Raw genomic sequence first — 22,182 nt, 5'->3', positions numbered from 1 at the left:
TCAAAAAGCCAAAGCCAAGGCTGTGGTCCTACCAATACACCGTTCGGTATTTAATACAAAGCAAGTCATGTCATTAGGACTTCTGAGCTTTWTATTAATCATGTACCTAAATAATGGATTATTTGGGGCCTAAATAGTTGGAAAAAAATAACCTAAAATTTAGCCACCTTTTCTACCTGTCGTGTGTTTCTCTTCCATTTTAACTATGTGCATCTGTGCACCAGAGGGACATCTACATAACTCGTTGTGAAGACTTGGCACGCAGCGTAGTTAAGACAGAATCATAAAATTGCAGAATGGGTGAGGGTGGAAGGGGCCTCTGGAGATCATCTAGTCCAGCCCCCCTGCTCAGCAGGGTCACCTAGAGCATGTCAGACAGGGTTGCATCCACGCGAGCCTTGAATGTCTCCAGAGTAAATTAAAAAGGTCTGTTATTTTTAAACTTAAAATCAATTCCCTAGCATGTATGTGACTGACTAATTTTGTTTGTTTCTTACCTGTTCTCCCAGGTACRAACTTCACCCTTGCCGAGCTAGGCATCTGCGAGCCCTCTCCCCACCGAAGCGGCTACTGCTCGGACATCGGAATCCTGCGCCAGGGCTATTCGCTGAGCACCGGCTCCGACGCCGATTCGGACACGGAGGGYGGCATGTCCCCCGAGCATGCCATACGGCTGTGGGGCAGAGGGATGAAATCCAGGCGCAGCTCCGGCCTCTCCAGCCGGGAGAACTCGGCCCTCACCCTTACCGACTCCGACAACGAAAATAAGTCCGATGAGGAAAACGGTAGGCCTCTTCCAGCRTGTTCTCAGTGCACCCATAAGAATATGTGATCATGCTTAAAATATATGAATATTMATTTAGAGGAGAATGTTTCACCTTTCTTTCTCTTTTTGACTAAATCTACTTTTTACTTATTTTTTTCCCACCAATATCAGGAAACGCTCACACATGTATATTGCATAATATAGATTGCTTTATCTTACAGTTTGCTTTCCAGGCAATAATCTTTTACATAAGTCTSTGCTTACAGTAGATTACATTAAAATGAATGGTGACAAGCATGACCAGCTTCATAGAAAAAATAGTTTCTCATATGCRATTTTTATATACAGCGTAAAGAAGTATTAACAGTTTTCAATATGCTAGTAACTGTAACAGTGGGGTTAGTTTGTAACATTTAGATTGAGTTTTTATCTGTTTTTTTAAAAATTTGCACAGTTCTATAAAAATATAGCTTTGGTATTTKCCCACTGGTAAGTTTGCAGGCTTTTAGAAAGCAAAACTATACATCATACTAAGGCAAAATAAGACAGATATTTGCTTCAATTTAGTGTAGTTTATTGATTATTAAAGTTGTCAAAAGATGCTGCACATAATGCAAAAATCACTTATGACAGAACACCTAGACATCWGCTAATTCTTGATATAGTATAACATTGGGGTATGTTCTGTGCGCACATCTTTTTAAATTAAATGAATGTGAACAGATGACTAAACCATATTTGCTCTAATTCGTCCAGTAGGGTGATCAGGGTGGGAACTCAGCTTRCTTAAAATAGGAACTAAACTAGTGATGTGTTCCAATATTTGCTATTCTGAAAAGTGGAGAGAAATCTCGCTGCTGCTGTACGTCACTGGGTAACGTTCAGGCAGCTAATGCCAGCCACTATAACCAGCTCCCTGCTACTCTCGTGACAAAATTGGATTTGCTCTATGTTGGTGTGCTCAAGACCTGCAGGTGCTTCTCAGAAGGGAATTTTGTCCAAGTTTATTTTAGGCTCCTCCTCACACTTGCAAACARTTGTCTCAGTTTGCACAAAGCCAAGGTGCCAGGCACTTGGAACACGAGCAAAGGGTTGTTAAGGTAAACAGTGGAAAACTGATTTTCTGTATTGATAGAAGAAAGATAAGAAATTTGCAGTTGATTTTGCAAGAGCATYCTTTTCTGTGTTTTAAATTGAAGCTTCAAGTAATATCTCCCCTCCGTAGGCATAGCAGAATACCTTTCTTTATCRAAGCCAAAGAGGAAATGTATATTCAGTAGTAATGGTGGATATGAGGTAGCAAATATTTTGGAAAAAAAACAAGAAAAAAATCAGTGACTGGTAAAATGTTTGAGTCTTTGGGGTTTTTTTGTTTTGTTTTTTAATAATACTACAGATTGACTTTGGTAGGGTTTTGATAAAAAGCTRCCTAATGAAATATAGAACATTTGAGATTAATTTTGGTGGCTTGAATTAATGTCTCTTAACATGATTGGCACTTTGTCTCGATTTCGSTGAATTCACTGTGCCATGCCTTTTGTTTGAGAGAAGATTTAATCTCAGGACCTACCTATGTGRTTGTGCAGACACTAAGAAAAGAATGAGTTGGTTTGCGTTTCGTTGTCCTCCTTATAATACGTGAATTATTAAGTAACTGGAAGTGCAGTGATTGCATTTTGAAGAGGTGATTTTCCAAACTGTGATGTTAATAAAAGAAAGAAGGACATGATAGAACAGCATGCAAGAAACAGGCGTATTGTATTCATTTTTATTTAGCAAGGTTTTTAAGATAACGGTCTCTATGTTCGGTTGAGAAATGATCACACAAGTGTGAAGCAACTATTACATACACAGAGGTGTTAACTTCAGTAAACTTTTTATTCTTCCTCTCTGACAAATCTTGGTGAGCTCAAAAATCAATGCTTTTTCACATCACTGATTTTTATGAAGTTTTGGGATGTATTATCATATAGATTGACAGTTGCCCACTGGTTCAGCACCACAGTGTGGACACTTACAAAGCCATCATTAATTCCTCATGCTTGTGCCCAGCAGTGCTTTCCTACATCATAAACACTGTGTCCTTCCGAAGCAAATCAATAACCTGCTAGGTATTCCTCTTGGAGAGGAAGTAACAAGAATTTATACTTCAAGAGAAATTCACTTTCTGGTACAATTTCAGATTTGTAGGAGATACTGGAATAAAACAAGACATTTCTTAATAAGAGATTTTATCCGTAGATTATACCATTGCACTTCAAAATAAAAATCCTCTCAATTTATAGTAGTAATAAATCTATTTTGTCAATTTTGTCACTTTTAGTACATCTCCAAGTAATCCCAAGGAGGCTTAATTGCTGTAAATCACTCTAACAATATGGTTTTCAGTGTTTGTGCTCATTCAAATCCATTTACAAAGCTTATGATCGTTTTCTTCACTTTCAGATTTAGTATGAGCTATCTTAAATTAGAATTGTGTGAACCTTAGGAGTTTGAAATGCTTATAGATAAATTGAAATAATGTAAACTTCATTTGAATTCACTCTTACTTTGCATACTAATATTCTTCCTAACAAAACAGCTTATTGAAGATCCAGTGTGAAAGGCAACACTTTTGTATCTACAGGTCTGGTAGTTTACATGGATTAGGCTTGAAATTCATACTGTATCTTTTACTGCTGTCTGTCTGGGCTGATCTCTTTGAGACATAGGAGTGTGAACATATAAGAGCCAATCTGTCACCAAATTGTTAGTGAACACATTCTGTCCAGTTGTGAGATGTGAAGTGTATGAGTGTCCTCGAGTGGTACATCCAAAGGTGAAAAAAACATTAGCAATTTAACTCGGCTTTTATATCACGTGCTGACTTTGCAGAGGCAATCGTTTCTGGGGACCCACGTCCAGGGAGTAGGTGCTGACTATATTTTGGCAGTGACCCTTCCCCCTCCCCCTTTTTGGGGAGAGCTGGTTCTTTTTATAAGACTATAAAGTTTATATATGTAATTGTGTTTTCTACTTCTGATGAGTCTTACAAAAATCTAGAAAAACTGTTTTTTGCTTTTAAAGATATTTTTTCCTACTATGAAGCTTTTAGTGATAGTTTCTTGTAGCAAGTTTGAAAATGCTATTACCACATATTATGTAAATCTTAAAAAAAAAAAAAAAATTAAAAAAAAAAAAAAAAAGAATTCAAACTGACCTCATATTTCATTGTAGCTTCAGTTTTATGGCAGCATAATCTGGGGTTTTTGCAAGGTAGTGTTGGATCACAGACTTAGGCATGTAGTGGTAAACAAGATAAAATGTTACCACATCACAGGAATGTACAAAGAAAGACCAGAGTATCAGATATTAGTTGAGGAGTTTATTTTCATATTTAATTTTGTCATGCTGCTCCCAATATTTTATTACTTGAATTTTTGTTCAGCTTTTCATTTCACACTTCAAAATTTGCATGAAATGGTATGATGAAACTGTGATTCTACTCTTCAGCAGGTTTGGATTTTGTCCTATGCATGCTGGCATCTGTGCACAATAATACCAGTTTGAAAGTAGCAAGTTTTATTCTGGTAATTGCTAACAGAATTCTGTTTGGATTAACCAGTAACAAGGTTCTTTGTTAAAATTTTTGAGGGCTATGAAACCAATACGGAAATGAAAAGCTGAGAGTGCATACTAGATGGTCCCTCTAAGAAATGCTCACTGTGGTCTGTGGAAGGACTTTGGTTGCTACAAGGGGTRGTTCAAAAAAGCGAGCACACAGCTGGAGCAGATCCGTGGACTCTCTAGTTGAGCTAGAAAAAAAGGTAATAYACCCTTACCATTTTGAGATGGTGTATCCTTTATGTTTTGTGTGCAGGAAGCAGGAAAGCTGCAGACATTATGTGTTTTATAATACAGTGCTAATTTCACCTGATAGTGTAATCCAGGGATATTGTGCCAGTTTGCCCTGCAGATCAGTCCAGGAAGCTTGGGAGCAGCAGATATGAAAGAGAGGAGAGGAAGAGCTCCTACAACTGTGTGACTGCTCATGGCTGCRAAAGTGCCCAGATGGTCCAAGGGAAATTCTGGGAGTTGAAGGAAATGTCACACACTCCAGAAATGGAAACGTGTACGTCACACGTTACCTCGGCTGCTTGGGAAGGAGCACTAGGAAGGCGAGCTTGCGCTTGGGCACACTTCATCTCTTCTTCAGGAAAGCTTGTGAAGTACTTTGCAAATGACAAATTTAAAAAGTCATTAAGCCTAGTATCAAAGCTCGGTTACTTAAGTGCATTCAATTTTGATGTGCTCTCAAAACCTGAGGGCACTTCTGGTAGGAAGTAGCTTCCTAATGAGGGAGTTGACTAGCGGGAGTGAGTTAAAGACTTGCTACTCATCAGCTGCAGCTTTGTCCAGGTAAATGGCTTACACACCCAGTGCAGGACACTGTGAAATGACAGTATATAAAAGATTAAGTGTTTGCTACCATTTTAATATAACCCAGGGACCCTCTAGTACAGGCGCAGGGGTGAAGCAGTGAAAGTGGTGGTAAACATGCAGGCGTGCCAAGCTGGCYGAGTAAATACTATTCAGAACAGTGYTTGGTGATATTCTAGAAAGATACAAATGTGGCAATAGTGATACCTGTGTTTAGCTGGCCTATTATTGGCTAAACATCAGGTAAAATAAAGGGTAAAATAATGCCTTCTGAAGTTTAGTCGCTTTTAGCCTGAATTTAGTAGCCRTTAGATTATTTACCATTCAGTACAGTGTTGACCAAAGAGTTGTACACCAGGATCTCAGGTTTCATTTTTCCGTAAGTACGTGTGTTTCCAGCCCTCTTGAGTATATCTGAAATGGTGGAGCGTGAATAATTTATAATCCGTTACGCATGGGTACGGAGCGGACTTAGACCGTGGGTGTCTGTGATCTTGCGAATTCATTTGAGCCAGGGCTTCAGCGGCTGTGAATTTACCGGTTGCCGTTTCCCCGAAGTGCCGCTCATCTCAGTACCTCTGCCACAACACATGCCATCTTCTGCCTGCCAGGCCTTGAAAATTGTGTGTTCTGCCCATGCATCGTACCAGGGCCTGGAGGAGGCTGTTTCTTGTTTTGCAGTTTGCTKCTTAAGGCTGATCTGTCTGGATTGTGTGAAAGCCCCTTGCAGTGTTACATGAACCAATGGGACCAGGTGTTGAGACATGGGAAACGAAATCCAGTATCTARCCAGGAAACTGAGGAAAAATAGAAATACATGCTGGTGAATTAGGCCACCTGGAAAATATTGCAGCAGCTGGGGCTATAATCTTTTGAGGCTAGTTGTTAGTGTCCTTTTTCCTGGAATAGATGAGGAAAGAACTTCTGCATGGGAGTGTCTCGACAGTATCATGTGAAGGGTGCGACCTGGAGAGCTTTATGAAAAACCTATCTCAAAATAACCATCCGATTTTTCAATTAATATTTTAATTATAAGACCTTCCATCTACCAGAGAGAACAGTATTTCTCAAAACTTAAATACAGCACATTATTCAGTTTGCCAATTATTAGTTTTAATAAAGCAGACTTAGATGACATAGGTCACCTAAGTAAGCAAGCAGCAATGCCTTTGTTCAACGTGTATTTGAATTAGAATGATGCCTTTTAATACTTTTCCATAGCAAAATTGTGTGTCTGATAAAGTTAATCCATCTTGGAAATGAATACATTAGAAGGGGCTGATGAGTGATAAAACCTTAGGAAGGTTTGGCTGTTCGTGTTGTTTAACAAAATCTATCACAGGAAAACATAATATGTATATTTTACATTTGTCTCATAAATTGAAGCACACAGCACAAGAAGGCCTGCACTGAATTTATTTTACTTATGTCTTCTCTTTCAGAAGGCAGTGAAATCTTACCACAGGCCTCTAACTTTTTCAAGCCAGATGATACTGGCATCTTTGTTCATGTAGCGTATTCCAGTGGTAGTAATCTAACTAATTACAACCACTTGCCTGTTTCACTGATTAGCACATAATTAGGTCAAGGTACATAYTACATTTTCTAGTCAACCGTTCATTTAGGCAGCTTGGTCTGTGTCTAACCAGTGAACTCCATGTGCATGTACAATGAATGCCTGTTTGCAATGCGTGTATATCCCCCCCCCACACGGGGCTGTTAAAGTATTAATGCTGTTTCTAAATATTTCATTTGATACTTTTTTGATTACACTCTGCTTGCTGTCCATTTCAGGTAATCCGATGACTTGTCCAAGACCGTGTGCTTGATATGATTGTTAAGGTCGTATTTATATATAACATTCTGTTCAGACATATATGATCTTTAGTTAGAAAATGTATAGGAAAATTACGCCTTAGCTCTTTTTGTGTCAAAACGTCAGTGTTTATATATTAGAATAAATGTAACTTGTTGAAAATTAAATAATTCTATAATCACTCAGTTTTGAGAGAGATCTCATTTCATTATATTATTCTTTTTTATTAAAAACAAAATATTCTTTTTTTGTAACTCTCAAGTAATAAATGATGTGAATGTGCAATGAGTTCCATTCCATTTATCATAGGAGAGGAAATCCAATTCAGAAACTTGAGTTTTCTCTGTCTTTACCAATGAATCTTTTTTTGTAACTGTTAACTTTCTTCAGAAGCTCCTGGCAAAACTGTATTCATTATGTTAAATACTATATGAGCAATTTGGAAAGCACTGTTTTCTTTATTTTTAATTTCACTCTATCTAAAATGGATTAGAAAAAAATTTCTGCTTAATTTAAGCTTTTATACATTTTGTAACAGTGAGGATAGACCGCTTGCTGTGGTTGGGAGACAGTTTCCTTTCTTGCCGTTGATAAGGGAAGTACTTCTATATATTCGTTCAGCTGAATCTTTCTGTAGCATTGGAAATTGCAGACTTTCTGATATTTTTGTTTAAGAAGCTACAGAAATGATTGGCAGTGCTTCAAAAAAACTGAAGTTCAGCCTCTGACAAATTAAAAGATTTGTTATAAGCAGTTGTCTATCTGCTTCCAAAGCACTTGCCTGTTGAGTCTTTGTTTCACACACCTCTCGCTTACGTTCTTGAGCATCTCAAAAACTGTTGGTAGCACCACAGAGACCATGTTCAGATCTTGGCCATATGTGAGTGCTAAATACTACTCATGATAAATATAAAGAGGAACATTTTTTCAATTTCTTGTTTATCTAGCTGATGATTAAAGGGCATCTGACTAGAACAGATTTTGAAGATTTTGAAGAATTTGCCTTTTCAATAATATTGACTACTATGAAAGGCTAATTGTAATTGTTCTTAAAATTACCTACCTACGTTTTGTGACTTTCCATAGGAATGCATTCTATGCAATACAGGTTACATGAAATCAGAGATTTCTAACATTTTACTGGGCTGAATATTTTATCTCATTATAATGTGTTACTGTTTGTCACCAGAGGGTGCCATTGCTGTGGTCTTCCACACTCACGTACCAAACAACACTTGAATTTTGGGAAACGTACTGTTTCTAGTCTTGCTTATGTAGAGTGGCTACAGAGAAGGTGGCCTTATGGAAGCCGCTAATGTATGCAGCCGGCAGCAGAGCTTGTTCTTTGTACAGACTTGGTTCTTCAGGTGCTGTGACTTTTAGGAAGTGGAGCAATACCTTGAACTGAGTCCTAAAAAGGGACTGTTTGCTGGTTATCCACTTGGGTTAAGTTTGGTGAATACGTGTAAGTAACAAAACTTACACTGCAGTTACACAGCATCTAATACACTCTTTGGTGGCTCTTCAAGGCATCCAGTTCAAGGTCCCTTTTCTAAAAATGCTCAACAACCTTAAGATTTTGTGCTTGTGTGTACTATCTGTCCAACTAAGTCTGTAGTTACGGGGTGATTATCCATGTTTGCCAAGGGGAGAGAGAGGTTTACACAAGCTGGACCCTAGACTAAGAAACTTAGTTCATTCTTGTACACAGCGTTATTTCAGACTGTATTTAGACTCAACTCGTTTTTATACTTTCCTCCCTTCAGTATTTTCTGTATGCTCCTGAATRCACAATGCAGCCATTCATGCAAGCAAATTGAGCTAATTAAGCTCCCTTTTCTATAGGTTAAAAGAGAAAGAAGAGGAGATCACTCTATCTTTTATTTTTAAATTATTAAGAAGCATTCTGCTGTGGAAGGCCTTCAAATAACAGGATAAAAGTAACCTCTCTCTGGGCCACATTTTAACGTGGCCAATAATTCAAGGAAAGGGTTTCTGAAGCTYTTTTAAATATCTATTCGAGTTATTTTAAGGCTTTCCAGTAGGGTATTGCTGATATGAGAGAAAGAACTTTCAGCTGATGAAACTGTATTTGCCAGGAAGTTCAAGATGCCAATGGAAACTGATACTTGCTTGCCATGTTTGCCCTATTGAAACTGAGATACCATCTTGCACGAAGGCATAATATCGTTCAGCTATAACAACATGCCTGTAGGCAAGACACAATATGTGAGCATCATTTGTTTGCTTAGAGCCATGACTGTCATGCAGAAATATTGAAAGGTAGCAGTTGGATTTTTTCACACAAATGGTTAAGGGACTTTTCTCAACAGCAAATTAGTGTTCAACAGTGAAAATACAGCTTCTGTTTCCTCAGATGATGAGCTGTAAGAATGAGTAATCACGATTGCTGGGGGGAATGATCTTTTTTTACTTGAGTGGTACTAGATAAAAAAAATGGGTTTATCAATATTCCATATAACATTTCTATTTAGTAAACTCGAAATAAGATGGTTAAAAAATTCAGGTTAGAATTTTGGCTTCTTTCAAAGGAACATTTTTCTTTTTAAGGACTGGCATGCTATTTTTGTGTGTCCCACAGAACACTATAGCTTTAAGGCATATTAGACAGTGTTACTAGGAAGACAGAAAGCACGGATGTGACTGCACAGAGTGAAGTTTCTCTAGTAGCTCTATTCTGTTTCATAATAAGGAAAACAACATGAKTGAGGGTTGTAATAAAGTTTTCTGAAGTGTTTTGCACAGTGAATAGAAAGAAGGTGGAGGCAGGAAGGATTAGGTCAAATCTGAGATTACAACTTCCTCCAGCAGTATGAAGAGAAGAGTGGCTGAAAGCAAATAGTGGGGGATTAGCTGCAAGAAAAAGCATGAAGGAAAGAAGGGTCAAACTAGGCTGCACTGAGCCCAGCAAAGTGCTCAGGTTTCAGGTGTAGAGCTTAGATGGCCCATGAAACATCTGTGCAAAGGAGGTAGTAATCTGCCCTCAGAAGTGCTTTTACTAACGCTGTGTGAGTACGGGTATTTTTCTAAAGCATGATATAGCAATATAGAGAGGAATGATGTATTTTATTCTTATATAAAGCTGTTTTCACTTAACCTTTGCTGTAGCAAACTTCTAAGTTCTTGGTCTTAAAGGGTTAATGTGGTGGTGGATGCCACAAGATTACTAGGAATGAATAGTTGTATTTGTATTGTACGTTCATAAATGAGATAGAAATATCTGCAGTTTTATTTTCTTTCTCTTTTTTGTGCGTTCTGTACTTACTTCTGAAGCTAACAATGCATGTAAATAATTCAGTTCATTTCCTTGCTTTGTGTAGTTCTCAAAATTTACCRTAATAAATAATAAAATAACAAAGCTTATCTGCCCAATCCTGTCACTGTGTCCCTAGGTAGTTACTCAAAGTCTCGTTGAGTCTCCATCATCTAGATTAATTTGGCATTTATAACTAYTATAACTATTTTCTAGATAATTAATGCATACTTCAAGACCACTTTTATTATTGTTCTTACACATTTTTTATTCTTGTAGCTATTTTATTTCTTGACCTACAGTTTTACTTCCCTAAAATCTATTTGAAGATGAGTAGCCATATTCAGATAAATAATGAATTTTTGGAGCTCACACGCCACCAAGCCCATCCTCCGTCTGTCTTACACAGTCAKGATCCGTTGTCCTCTTGCCAGCGGACTTCCCATCTGTGGACTCGGTATACTTACCAAATATATGCGCCTTGTATACATGATGCAGCAGGGCCTGGACTCTCTTAGGTCACAGAATACCATCTAACCTTTCCAAATGAGCACTTTTATTTTATGAATTTAAATGAAGACCTTCTCCTATTTTTTTCAGATTTGGGGGGGCTGGGGAAAGGAAGGGGATGAGTTGATATATTACATGTTATTTCCATAGATATCATTACAGATTAAAGCAGCATGGTATGATTACAGTTATGATTTTTTATGGCCCTTAAAAAAAAAGGAGGGGGGGGGAGAGAAAGAGAGAGAGAGAGAGAAGGATAAACATGAGGCATGATAAATGCTGGAAGACTGGCCTATAACTACAGCAGGCAGAGATTAATAATCAGTGTTTTCTATCTTATCCTCAGTTCAGCTGTTTTGATAGAGACCCTGAGGAAACATTTAGGAAGCAATCWGTCCTATGGCATTGTAACCTGGGGGCTGAAGCAGGGGAGGGTTTGGAAATTTCTTTGCTGTAAAATTGTGAGGACTCTTCACAGGCAGCATCATCAGCGTTAGTAATTACATACGATAGAGTTCGCAGGAGACAGACCAGGCAGCTGTATACCTTCTGCGGTTTAGGTCAATGCCTTAATGATTTAGATTAACCATTTCATATATATATATATATCATTTTCTACTCTTATTTTTCTCCATATATTTTGCCTATTATTTTCTCACTTGGTGAAAATATTATGCCATTTGCTGGTCTTTGCCCCGAAGAACATATATTCTCCCTTCCTGCATTTTCTAATACACTATAGTGCCTTGAGCCTAAGACTTTAATGTGGTTCCAGATAATCTCCTAGTGCTGTTTGACATGTGATGGCTTAAGAGTACACTTTACAAAGCAGAGTATTATAGTGTGAAAGCACACAGTGAGGGGTAGGTTTTTTTTTCCTGTCTGTCTGCCGTGAATTCCTTGCATGGTGAAATAATGAAGGAACAGATCATCTTACAGAAATAATGACCGTCTTAGGAAAATGATCTGAAGGGATCAATATGTTTCTTTTTTCTACTGTTACCCCGGCTTTTTTGGGTCTAGCTAATGAAAGAACTCTACATTAGATATGTTCCAGATTATWTCTGTGCTGATAAATTTTGACACTTTCAAATATTGTTTTTACATATTTCCCTTTTGTTAGTCTTCTTCTGTGATGTGTATTGCAGTAGTACTCTCATTTTTTCTTATCATGAAAGAATTGGCTTTTTTTGCTTTACAAACAAAATTTTTCAAACAAATTTAAATGTGATATCCTAACATCTTTAGCTCTGCTGTTGATGTCTCAGAGGAGTAGAACATATGTGGCAACTTCTCCAGAAAGATCCTCTCAAAAGAACCTATTAAAGTTGAAATATAAGGATTTTTAGATCAAAAGGATAATGATTTTTTAAAATCTTTACTATGTGATAAATTATTTGGAAGGCATTATAAAGATGTACAAACTTGTGCAAGGGGAGAGAAGAGAAGTAGGCAGTGACTTTGAAATTAGTATAGACATAGACCTAAAGACACACTGTACTTTYATGAGTTGGTTATAAACCAGTAGACAAGTGCTGTAGAGTATTTGCTTTTTAGAACTCTGAAGTGTGTCAGGGTGATGTGATGAGCATAAAAATAAATGAGATCATAAATAGCTTATTTTATAAGGTATTTATTTACATATATGATAGAAGGATCTGATGTAAAAATGATCAAGAGTAACTGACAGATCAGAAGGTAACACTGCAGTGGCTTTGTGCAGAAGCCAGGCATTAGCCTTTAGTGCCAAGTCTTCATTTACAGTGCAACAGGTATACCAAATAGAGGGAATAAAATTATAGAATGATGTTGTACATTAAAAAAAAAAAAATTACACTGTTACTCTTAAAGCTGAACATACCTTACTAGAATTATTCAGTATGGACGTAAGTGGCATGTTTCTAACAGCAATTTTAAACAACAAACTTGATTTAGTAATTATGAACAAATTTTGCTATTTAATGAAAAGCTCAACTGACTTGCACAGCAGTAGGATATACATATTCAAAGACAGATACCAGACCAAACCACCTAATATTATGATAATTTCTTCTTCGTGCTTTTCGTGTGAGCACTAGCATGACTCATTCACACTTAAAATGCGTTTGTGAATGGATTTATCCTTTGGTTAATGATTTTTTCATCGTGGAATACAGCTAGAGCAAAGCACGTTTTAACAGACTGCAGCGGGAAACATCAGGAAAGAAGAATCTGAATTGCAAGTCTAAATATGAGGGTAGACCCCAATAAAAAATAGAAAATAAAAGATATACAGTAATTAAATTTATAGTCTGCATGACAATGAATCTAATTTTTCAATATATGCTTCCTGTATTTACAGAAGTCAAATTTCACAACTTGGTGAGCTCTGTGCATAGTAACGTCRCAGTGAAGTTCAGGAGGTCTTAACATTCACAGGAATTTTGCCAGTATTGGGAACAAAAACCTTGGCTCTCCAATTTAATTTAATTTTTRATTAAATAATGCCGATACCTTTCTAAAGGGGAATTTTGRGAAACAACCAGAGAGTAACTTCACTATAATAATTTATCAATAATGATGGGRAAAAGCTCTGGGTTGCTTGTATAAAGATGGTGAGTTTATGGCAAYCTTGATGCAGTGTCATGACTGTGGATGCAGCCTCTGGAATAGACGTGGGCAGTGCTGAGATGGTAACACATAGTCCACGTGGCCTTTACGCATGCGCAAAAGAGTCTTCCTTGGTCTGGGAACTGATTACAAAGCTGGAGCTTTCTGGTGGAGCGAGTTGTGCACACTGGTAGTCTCAAAGTAGAGAAGCGATCCTTCTTTTTCACCACAGCGTTTTCTTGTGATGTCGTCCAGAAGTAAAGCTCAGTAAGGGAAGTAAGTTTTGTGCAAGGCTCTTCTGTAAAGGTTGGGACCGTTCAGTAAGTTCATTGCAGCAAGTGTATTGGAGAGAGGGTAAAGGTCCCTACAGAGCGGCCCTGGTTTCACGATAGCAGGGATTGTGCTCGAGTGCCCGTTCGTACGCTGGATCGAGTAGCAAAACTGATGTCCTGGAGGTGGTGTTACCCAGGAGCTGACGCCTGCCGGCCCCCGTGCCCCGCTGCGAAGCCAGAGCGGGAGCGCGCTGAGCRCACCTGGCCTGGGGCGCCTCTGCTCCTTTCCTTCTCTGCTGGCCGCCCGAGGACTTGGGGCTGTGCCCACCTGCAACCGGAGCAGGGCCGCCGTCGCTCAGCTGCCGTGTGCTGCCGCCCGGCACTCTGACGCGCTTGGTCCTCCTCATCTGCTCCCCGTGTCATGCACCTCATTTCTAGGATGCGGTTCCTCCAGACGTCTTTCCTGCTTATTCTACAACCTTTGTTCTTATCTTGCAGAYTTTACTTCTTGCACATCCTCTTTGSCCTCTTTGTGCTTATATATTATTTATGTACTTATATTTAGCAATGTTACGTTATTGCTGGTTATGCTACTAGCAGGTTTACGATGTTACAAAATGCTTCTGTAGTGCTGCAAATAGTGCAGTTTTTTAGAGTGCTCATGTCCAGGCTCAAGGCAGGTAAATATTGGCTGTGTTCTGCTTGGTGTGCTTCTGCTTTAGGGATACAGTAAGCCTCATCTTCTGCTTTTGTCCTAGAGTAAAAGAAAAACAGAATTAGCTTAAATGCAAAATTTAAAACAATTAGAGTGCCAAGTATTTTTGACTGCATTACAAGCTTTATATAAGCKATTTCTATCTATAGGATAGATGGAAGAGGGGGGTCTTGTCTTGTGCGGCCGTGCTGTGGGGTGGTAACCGGGTATAAAGGGCAGCAGCAGATGGAGATTTCACTGCTTGAGTGGTGCATGAGTTAGGAGTTAATCTTGGCTCAAGCGCAGCTTTGATTAATTCCATAAAAACTACCAGAAGAAAGGTATTGTCGCAATAAATCAGCTCTGTAGTGTACATAGGATTTGGGTGATGAAGCCTGGTTGTTACATTTGATTTTTTTTCACTTGTGGTTTCCTGTAATGCCTGTGGACTGTAGTGTTTAGTTTTATTCTGCTCACTCATATAGTGCTGAAGGTAATATGTCCCGGAGTCCCAGCTGAGGCTCTGAGCTCCTCGTGTGGTTTAAACGGTGCTATGYGCTCTCTGAGCCCGAGCCAAGGCGGGTAGAGTTTCGGCGGCAGCGGTCCGCGCCTGGTCCTGCCGGTCCCGCGGCTCGCTGGAGCCAGKAGGTCAATTGATCCCTGCTCCTGGTCTGCTCTGCCTCTCCACGCCGGCTTTGACAGAGACACACAGTGACTCGAAAAGCGGATGCTAAATCTGTACGGTTATCAGTGAGAATGAAACAAGATCGTTCTGGTCCAGACAGAGGTGAGTTACTGCTTGCGTTGGATTGAAGGCTGCAGGGGGACAAGATTTCCCTAGAAAATAACTAAGTAGGAGAAATGAGATGGACTTCTGAGGATTTGAAGTAAAATATGCAAATTACAAAGGCTGTGAGGTTTATGCTTGTTCCCACAATGTACAGAGCTCATGTGCAATGTGTTCGGTCCAGCATCTTGTGATACATATTTTTACAATGAAGTCTGTGAAAGGCTTTCCTTTCTCTTGTCTTTTTTTTYCTCTCTTTTTAATTTGAGCATTTTGTGACAAGAATCTAAATCCTGTTTGGAGTGTTACTCTTTCTAYGTCTGTCTCCTTAAAACTTCAGTGAAAATACAAGATGGCTATTGAAGTAAGTCCGGGTCTCCAGCAGTGCCTGACAGTGATGGTACTTCCTTATGGTTCCCGCCTGTGGTATCGCGCCGTGCATACGCGTGTGTAGGTGGGTAGTTCTTTGAAAAAATGTRATAAGTAGGTTCAAGATGTGATGTCAGATCTAGTTAATCACTGTATTAGAAATATATTACACTAAATCTCAGTTAGGAAAATAGTAATCAAAGTGTTGACTTTCTTTTTGTTTGAGGAGACAGATGGCAGATCTGCTTAACGGCAAATATCCAAAAAAAATTCTTTTAAATTCTCTCTTTCAAAACATGGCAATCAGAATCATCTTGGAAAGGAACTATTAAATTTAATAAGCCATATGTTCAGTGAATTTACTTATTTTGTTCTGAGATGTAGACAAAAAATTCACCTCTGTGTCCTTTTATGTAAATTAACTGCCTTATTCTCTGCTACACAATTAAGGAATTTAACAAAGTTTCAAACATGCAGTGTATTATTAGCCAAATACAGCAACTAGTTTTCATGTTGCTAAAAATGTGTTTAGGTGAACAGTCTGCAGTTTACCAGGGTTCCCTCTGTGGAGTGCRGCGTGTTTGAGGATCAGATTGACTGGCAGCTTCTTTGGTATACATAAAACAGAGCTAAAATTATTTCAAATAGAAATTCTCTGAGGGTTGTATCATCTTTGCCATTCTGTTGTACTGGAGATGCAGATGTGCCAGACTCCTCTACCCGATTAGAAATGCATTAGTGAAACCCTAATACACTCTCTAACAAATATATGCAGTGCAAGAGATTTTCTTAGCCATCTTGTACCCACTCATTTTATTTATTTCATGTAATTGGCATGTTGTTCTGCTTTTATAGCTTGTTAAAACGAGATGTGAAAATGGCTGTAGCTAATGGCTGCTGGAAAATCTTTTCCCATGGTAGACAGAAAAAAACATTTCAGAAAAAAACCCACATTAGGGGTTAAGGCGCAGCTCTCTCCCTGTGAGAAGCAGTGATTAAAAAGACAGGTGTAACGCGGCGGTGTGCGCGGCGGAGCGGGCTCCCCGGACCTGGGTGGATGAGCGCACGTCGTGCGCGAGCGCCCCGGCGTTAAACGTGGCTGCAGTAGGCGCGGGGATGCTGCAGCCCGCCGCCGTGGGGCTCTGGGGGCTGCAGCCCCGGCCGGGACGGGCCTGGGGGCAGAGGAGGCTTCTCCCTCGCCTCCTCCGGGGCGGGTGGTGAGGAGCCCCGAGGGCGGCGGCGCCCAGGCCCCGGCCTGCTCCGGCCTGCTGCTCCGCCAAGAGCAGACCCCATCCCGTCAGGGAACGCGCCCTTCCTGTTGGGGTGGGGAGCTGGGTGCCCCGGCAGGCCCCGAGGGGACGCCCCGCGCCGCCGCGGGCCCGGCCCGGCCCGGCCCGGCCCTGTCCTGGAGGGTTTGCCCTGACGGCTCGCCGGAGGCTGGCTCGTTCAGCACCTGCCGTTTGGGGTTGGGGAAGGCTCTTTTTCGCCTGCCAGTGTACCAAAATCGGAAGAGCGCTGTACGGATCCTCTCCTTGCCTTTCCCGGCCGCGCCGCCTTTGCGTCTCCCCTCGGTCGTTAAACGTGGGCCACTGCTTTGCTGGCGAAACCTGCCCCGAACGTCCCCTGCCGCAGGAGCCGGCCAGGAACGGGCTCGGCAGGTTAACGTTTTTAATGAAGGTTTGCTCCCGCATCGTGGTCTCGCRCTCTCGCGGTTGGTCTTGTTTGTGTCTCGTTTCTCTGCGTCTGTGAAGCTGCTTTGGGCTGGACACCGACCTGAGCGGTTACCCCAACAGGACGTTTTTCTTTAAATGAGAATTCCCTAATCTCTATGCTCTTTTTGTGTAAGTTTTAGTCAGCCGAGCTGTCCCAGCCCTTTCTGGAGAACCCCTTCTAGAAATTACTGAGGCAGTGGACTCGGATGGCTTGGCAGATACTACRGATAAAAACATCTCTGATTTGGAGAGATGCAGTCTGTATGCAACGAGCTTCATAATCCCCCCCCCCTTTTTTTCTTCTGTTTAACAATAAATATTTCTGTCTTCCCACCATCAAAATGTAAGTCTATATGTGATTTGGGCAGAGAAAATCAAGACTAAAGTTAAAAATTGGAATATAAGAACCTCTACTTTGCTTGCCAGCCTGCTGTTGTGTTTAAAAAAAAACGCTGTAAAAGAACACAAGCTCTGTTGTAAATACAGTAAATTCTCCAACAGCTAATTTGAGTATGGTTGTATTTCTTGTTCCTTTGGACTTTTTGACAATTTTTTTTGGTAGATGCTCTGTGTGCACTGTGCACTTGATAGTGTTTGAGTGTTACGAAAGGAAAAAAGTCACCTGTAAACCTCTGAAATGCAGACCTCTCKGCATGGACCTGTCTTCGGTAGCAGGTAGATCCTACCTCCAGGAGTAGTTTGGTTTTATTTCTAGTATCTGGTGATGATTGTTTGCGAGCAGAATCGTGGAAAATGAAATGCGGAAACGCTTTGACAGCRCAACTGATGAAAGAAAACAAGTCGGTTCAAAACTGAAGCCAAGTTGGTATAAAATGTGAGGCCTGATAAACCAGGCTTTTTGCCCGGGTTGTGCCAGCTCACGCAAAACTAAGTGCAGAGATTTGGCAGGGCCTCGTTAAACACATTGCCTGGTTTGTTTACCTTTCGGTTGTTAGTGTTGTTTCCAGTTTCCTGGAACTAAGCGCTACGTTTTCTGTAATAAATGCTGCACCTATACTCCAGGGTCTGCCGTACCTCAACGCTCGGCAGCGTTAAACACGTAGCGCTTAGTTCCAGGAAACTTTGACAGAGTAAATTGTGGGCAGGTGCGCGTAGCGCCGTCTCCCCACCGATTCGGGACGATAGAAAGTAGCATCCTTTTTACGCTGCTCTAACAGCGTTTGAGCTGTGATTATATAGGAGCAGATGTAAATGCCCAATGCAGACATGACTAGCTTTAAAGAAGTATWGTCGGAATATTTTCTTTGTTTCTAATTGCTGTCTGGAGAAAAACACTGAGTCTTTCTTGTGATTCTTATCCACTGAATTTTTAAGCTATTACGACATTTAAAAAACGTATAGTGCTGCGTAACATGATGTTATCTCATAAATGGACTTTTTCATCTCTAACCGCTCTTGGACGTTTGGAAAATGAAAGGGGGTTTCAGTTTCAGGATTTTGTCTGAGAAGACGGGAGGTGGGAGTTTGATGTAATCCTCGTGTCCTGCACCACGAAGGGGCGGTACGGAGTCCCGCTGCCTCACCTTCGCTAGACCTGGAGCTTTGTCGGACGGGAAAACGCTGCGGAGCCGGTCCGCTCGGTGGTAGGTGAGGCTGCCTCGTCCCAGCTCTTGGGAGCCAGGTGGTTATGGGCACCAGGAAAAATTAGGATGAGAATACTAGTCCCAAGTAAATGTATTGAAGAGAAGAACAGTTCTCAAATTTACCAACTTTGCCGTTCTAAGAAAACATTTGGCATAAAATGCTGAGAAACCATCTTTAATGAAGGGAGCAAAAATCTTTTTGCCATGTGATCTGCTTCGTTTCATAGCAAGAAATTAAATTGCAAGTTGGAAGAAAAATACAATTTCAAAATATATTTTAAAAAGATCTGTTGCCTGAGCACTGTTTTTCTGGTGCTTTTTATTCCTAGCTTCTGGTACAAGAGAAACTTTATTTATAAACTTTGAAAGATAACAATGCTAGGAAAATTTATCGATTATTAAGATACCTTAGAAGTTCGTGAGAAAAGACCGGGTTTTTATTCTGGATATCAGTATCAATTTCTAAGGAAGAAAAACCCTATTTACAGTGTAGCATTTGATTTCTAGACAATAGCATAGCACCTGCTAGATGGGTTACAAAGAATGATCAACTGTTGTGTGCCTGTTCCAGTGTAAAATATTGGTAAGATGAAGTATATCAAACACATTTATCTGCTGCAAATCAGTTTGTCTCAGAGAAGACTCAGTTAAATTTTATGGAGCCTAATTTTGTTACTGATACACCTTCTGAAATTTATCTGAATATACTGTATTTTTCTTCTCTGATAGGTCAAATGAATCATCATTTTCTCTCTCTTCCAAATGGACAGTAAAAATAAAGCCATTTGTGTATAACTAGCATGATTTACTGCAGGTCTGAGTATAAAATCATAAAACTTACAGGACATGGTTAATACATAACCATCAAAATAACAGAGTGCAATTCTAAATTTATGAGGCTGAACTTAACACTGAATATCAAGTAAGAACCACATTGATTTCTGTAGCGCATGGCTTAAAAACACATTAGGTGGCATAACCGCAAGACAGTACATTGATTTAAGCGTAAAATGCATAGCACTCAATACTTCACCACCTAACGTTTCTCAGTAATGAACAAAGCTGTTGTATATTGATGAAAGGAAAATTATTTGTTTGGTTAGATTATGGTATTCAAGAAGATGCCTTGCTTTTAGACTAGGTAGGCATAATTTGAATTGCGCTTAGTAATAAGTGACGTCAGACACCTCAGAGAGTACAGCATGTGGTGATCTCCACATGATGTGTTTTAAGAAAGATGCATTTATCTAGCCTTATGCAGGCCTGAATTTGGGCACCCCCATCTTGGGCAGAGTGCTTAGGCAGGTGCTGAAGATGCATTGCATTTTGGAGACCTGTAATTGTTTTGAAAATGTTAAGCGCTGCTTTCCTGAATCATGTCCACAGAGTAACTCTATAAATCTCTATCACCCTTGCTCACTGAGTTTTGCTAAAATTAACTCCGTTTACATCAGGAAACATATTTTCTCCTGTTTTAGGCACCAGCACACAAGATGCCTTGGCAAGTGGCAAGTGAGAAGTCTCGTTGGCTCTACTCTAAGCTCTCCAAAAGATTAATTGGGTTGACATTGGCAACTCATTTAAATTTAATCTTTAGTGGAAAATTCTGTGTGGGTTTTGCAAACAGGTCTGCTGAACATGATTTTGTCACAGGACAGCATATCCCCAGTGACATCCTTGCCCCTTTTAGTGCTCTCATAGTGCTCGTGGGGCTTCAAGCAAGGGCAGTCAGGTGCTGCAGGCCAGAGCAGCCCTGGTCGCGGCCAGGACCGGCAAAAATGTCCACCTCGGTGGCAGGACGTGCTGCTTCGTGCTGTCCTGAAGCCGTGGCCCTATTTGGTAATGACAGTAAAGCCAAAATATCTTAGTGGTGAAGGGTACAGCTACTTTGTGCATCTACGTAAAGATCGTTTCTGTACCTATGTACATAGATATAGATACACAGGTACGCACGTACACGTATCTCACAACAGTGCTGAGAGCMGGTAAGACCTTTAAGGGTACCAGGAATTTTACGCCCTGTTTACATATGCCTGCCGTCTGCATTAGGCACGTGGCGTCTTGCAGGATGTGGCCTTTGGCTTGTGAAGGTTTGTTCATTGAAGTGAGCGGACATCGTATCAGAGRGCGTGGTGCAGACATTCGCAGGGGACTACTTTAAACATGTGGCCTTCCTTTAGATTTTGTCTACATTTTTGGTTTACTTTTTAAAAAATATTTATCAGGTTAAARTATTAGTCTTCCTGCCATGTAGAATGGACTGAGATGTTGGAGAATAATGTTTTTAATCATCGTTGACATTTTCAGAGAAGATTAAAATTTAATAAAATTAATTGTCCATGTTTGAATGGCTCACTTTGCAGTTAATCATACATCTCTAGTTTCCGTTACAGACATGTATTTTTTTCTTTTGCTGCAGTGTTTTTCTTTTTTACCTTGAAATGTACCTAATTAGGATAATGTATTAAATAGCTGGTTATAGTTTTTTATTCAAATTAATGCAGTGTAATTACAAGTTATGTTTAGTATGAAATAAACTGTTTTTTTTTCAATCTTGTTGAATAAGTGCTATTCTGAACTTCTACAAAATATTTTTACTTGTCCTTTTTTAAAAAAATGTCCAGGTTACCAGAAGAATATAATTTACTGAGGTTATATTTAATGGCAAGTACAAAATACATTTCTTTCACTGCTGTGCATCTCTAGTAATATAATTTGAAGTGCTAGGGCCCTTTGCATCCATTTCTGAATCTATTATTAGTTGATTAAATTAACTGGCTGAATCAGTACAGTGAGAAGAGACACAGTAATGATATTACAGAATTAGTATGCTATGATGAATTGTCAAGAAAAGTAACTGTGACAGCCCTGTGGCCATATGCACTTAGCCATGCAATTTATAGTCATTTGAAAAGCCAAGGACTTTTCAGTTTTGGTTAGGAAATTTGTTCTTGCTTTTGACAGAAGTTGAGGGATATGTGTGTATCGAACAAGAGGGAGTTTACGGTGCCAACATGAAAAGAAATCAGAGGCTCTCTTCAACTGTTAGCATTTGGCTGATTTGGAAAGAACAAGCTACAGACAAGGATGGTTTTTATTATAGCTCTGCCAGTTCTTTTAGAGAGATGTGTATGATAGTGCAGTTTCTTTACAGTTGCAGAAGATAATATTACTTAGGGTAAGAGAAAAGTAAGTACAATTGTGTATCACAATTTCGCTAGTTACAGAGCACTGTAAATTTTGGTACAATACATTTTGGTACTCTCTCTCGCTCTATATATATATGTATGTATATAGGTACAGAAAATATCTTTGCGTAGATGCACAAAGTAGCTGTACCTTTCATTACTAAGATATTTTGGCTTTACTG

At 39.8% G+C, this 22,182-nt stretch overlaps 1 protein-coding gene across 1 annotated transcript in view; it reads left to right on the top strand.

Moving 5' to 3' along the window:
- LOC146591662 (teneurin-2-like) overlaps nt 1–22,182 on the top strand; it is a gene marked incomplete at its 3' end in the record, with an annotated part of 412,163 nt that overhangs the window by 118,753 nt on the left and 271,228 nt on the right. Inside the window, exon 3 of the mRNA XM_085312482.1 lies at nt 510–785. Within this exon, the coding sequence (XP_085168608.1) occupies nt 510–785 (276 nt within the window). The remainder of the gene's footprint in view (nt 1–509; nt 786–22,182) is intronic.

Source organism: Rhea americana, unplaced genomic scaffold (assembly GCF_003343005.1).
Source record: "Rhea americana isolate MKP2758 unplaced genomic scaffold, rheAme1 scaffold_367, whole genome shotgun sequence".
Classification (NCBI taxonomy): Eukaryota; Metazoa; Chordata; class Aves; order Rheiformes; family Rheidae; genus Rhea; species Rhea americana.
Note: the sequence above shows the minus strand (reverse complement) of the source record. Positions and strands in the feature narration are given on the sequence as shown.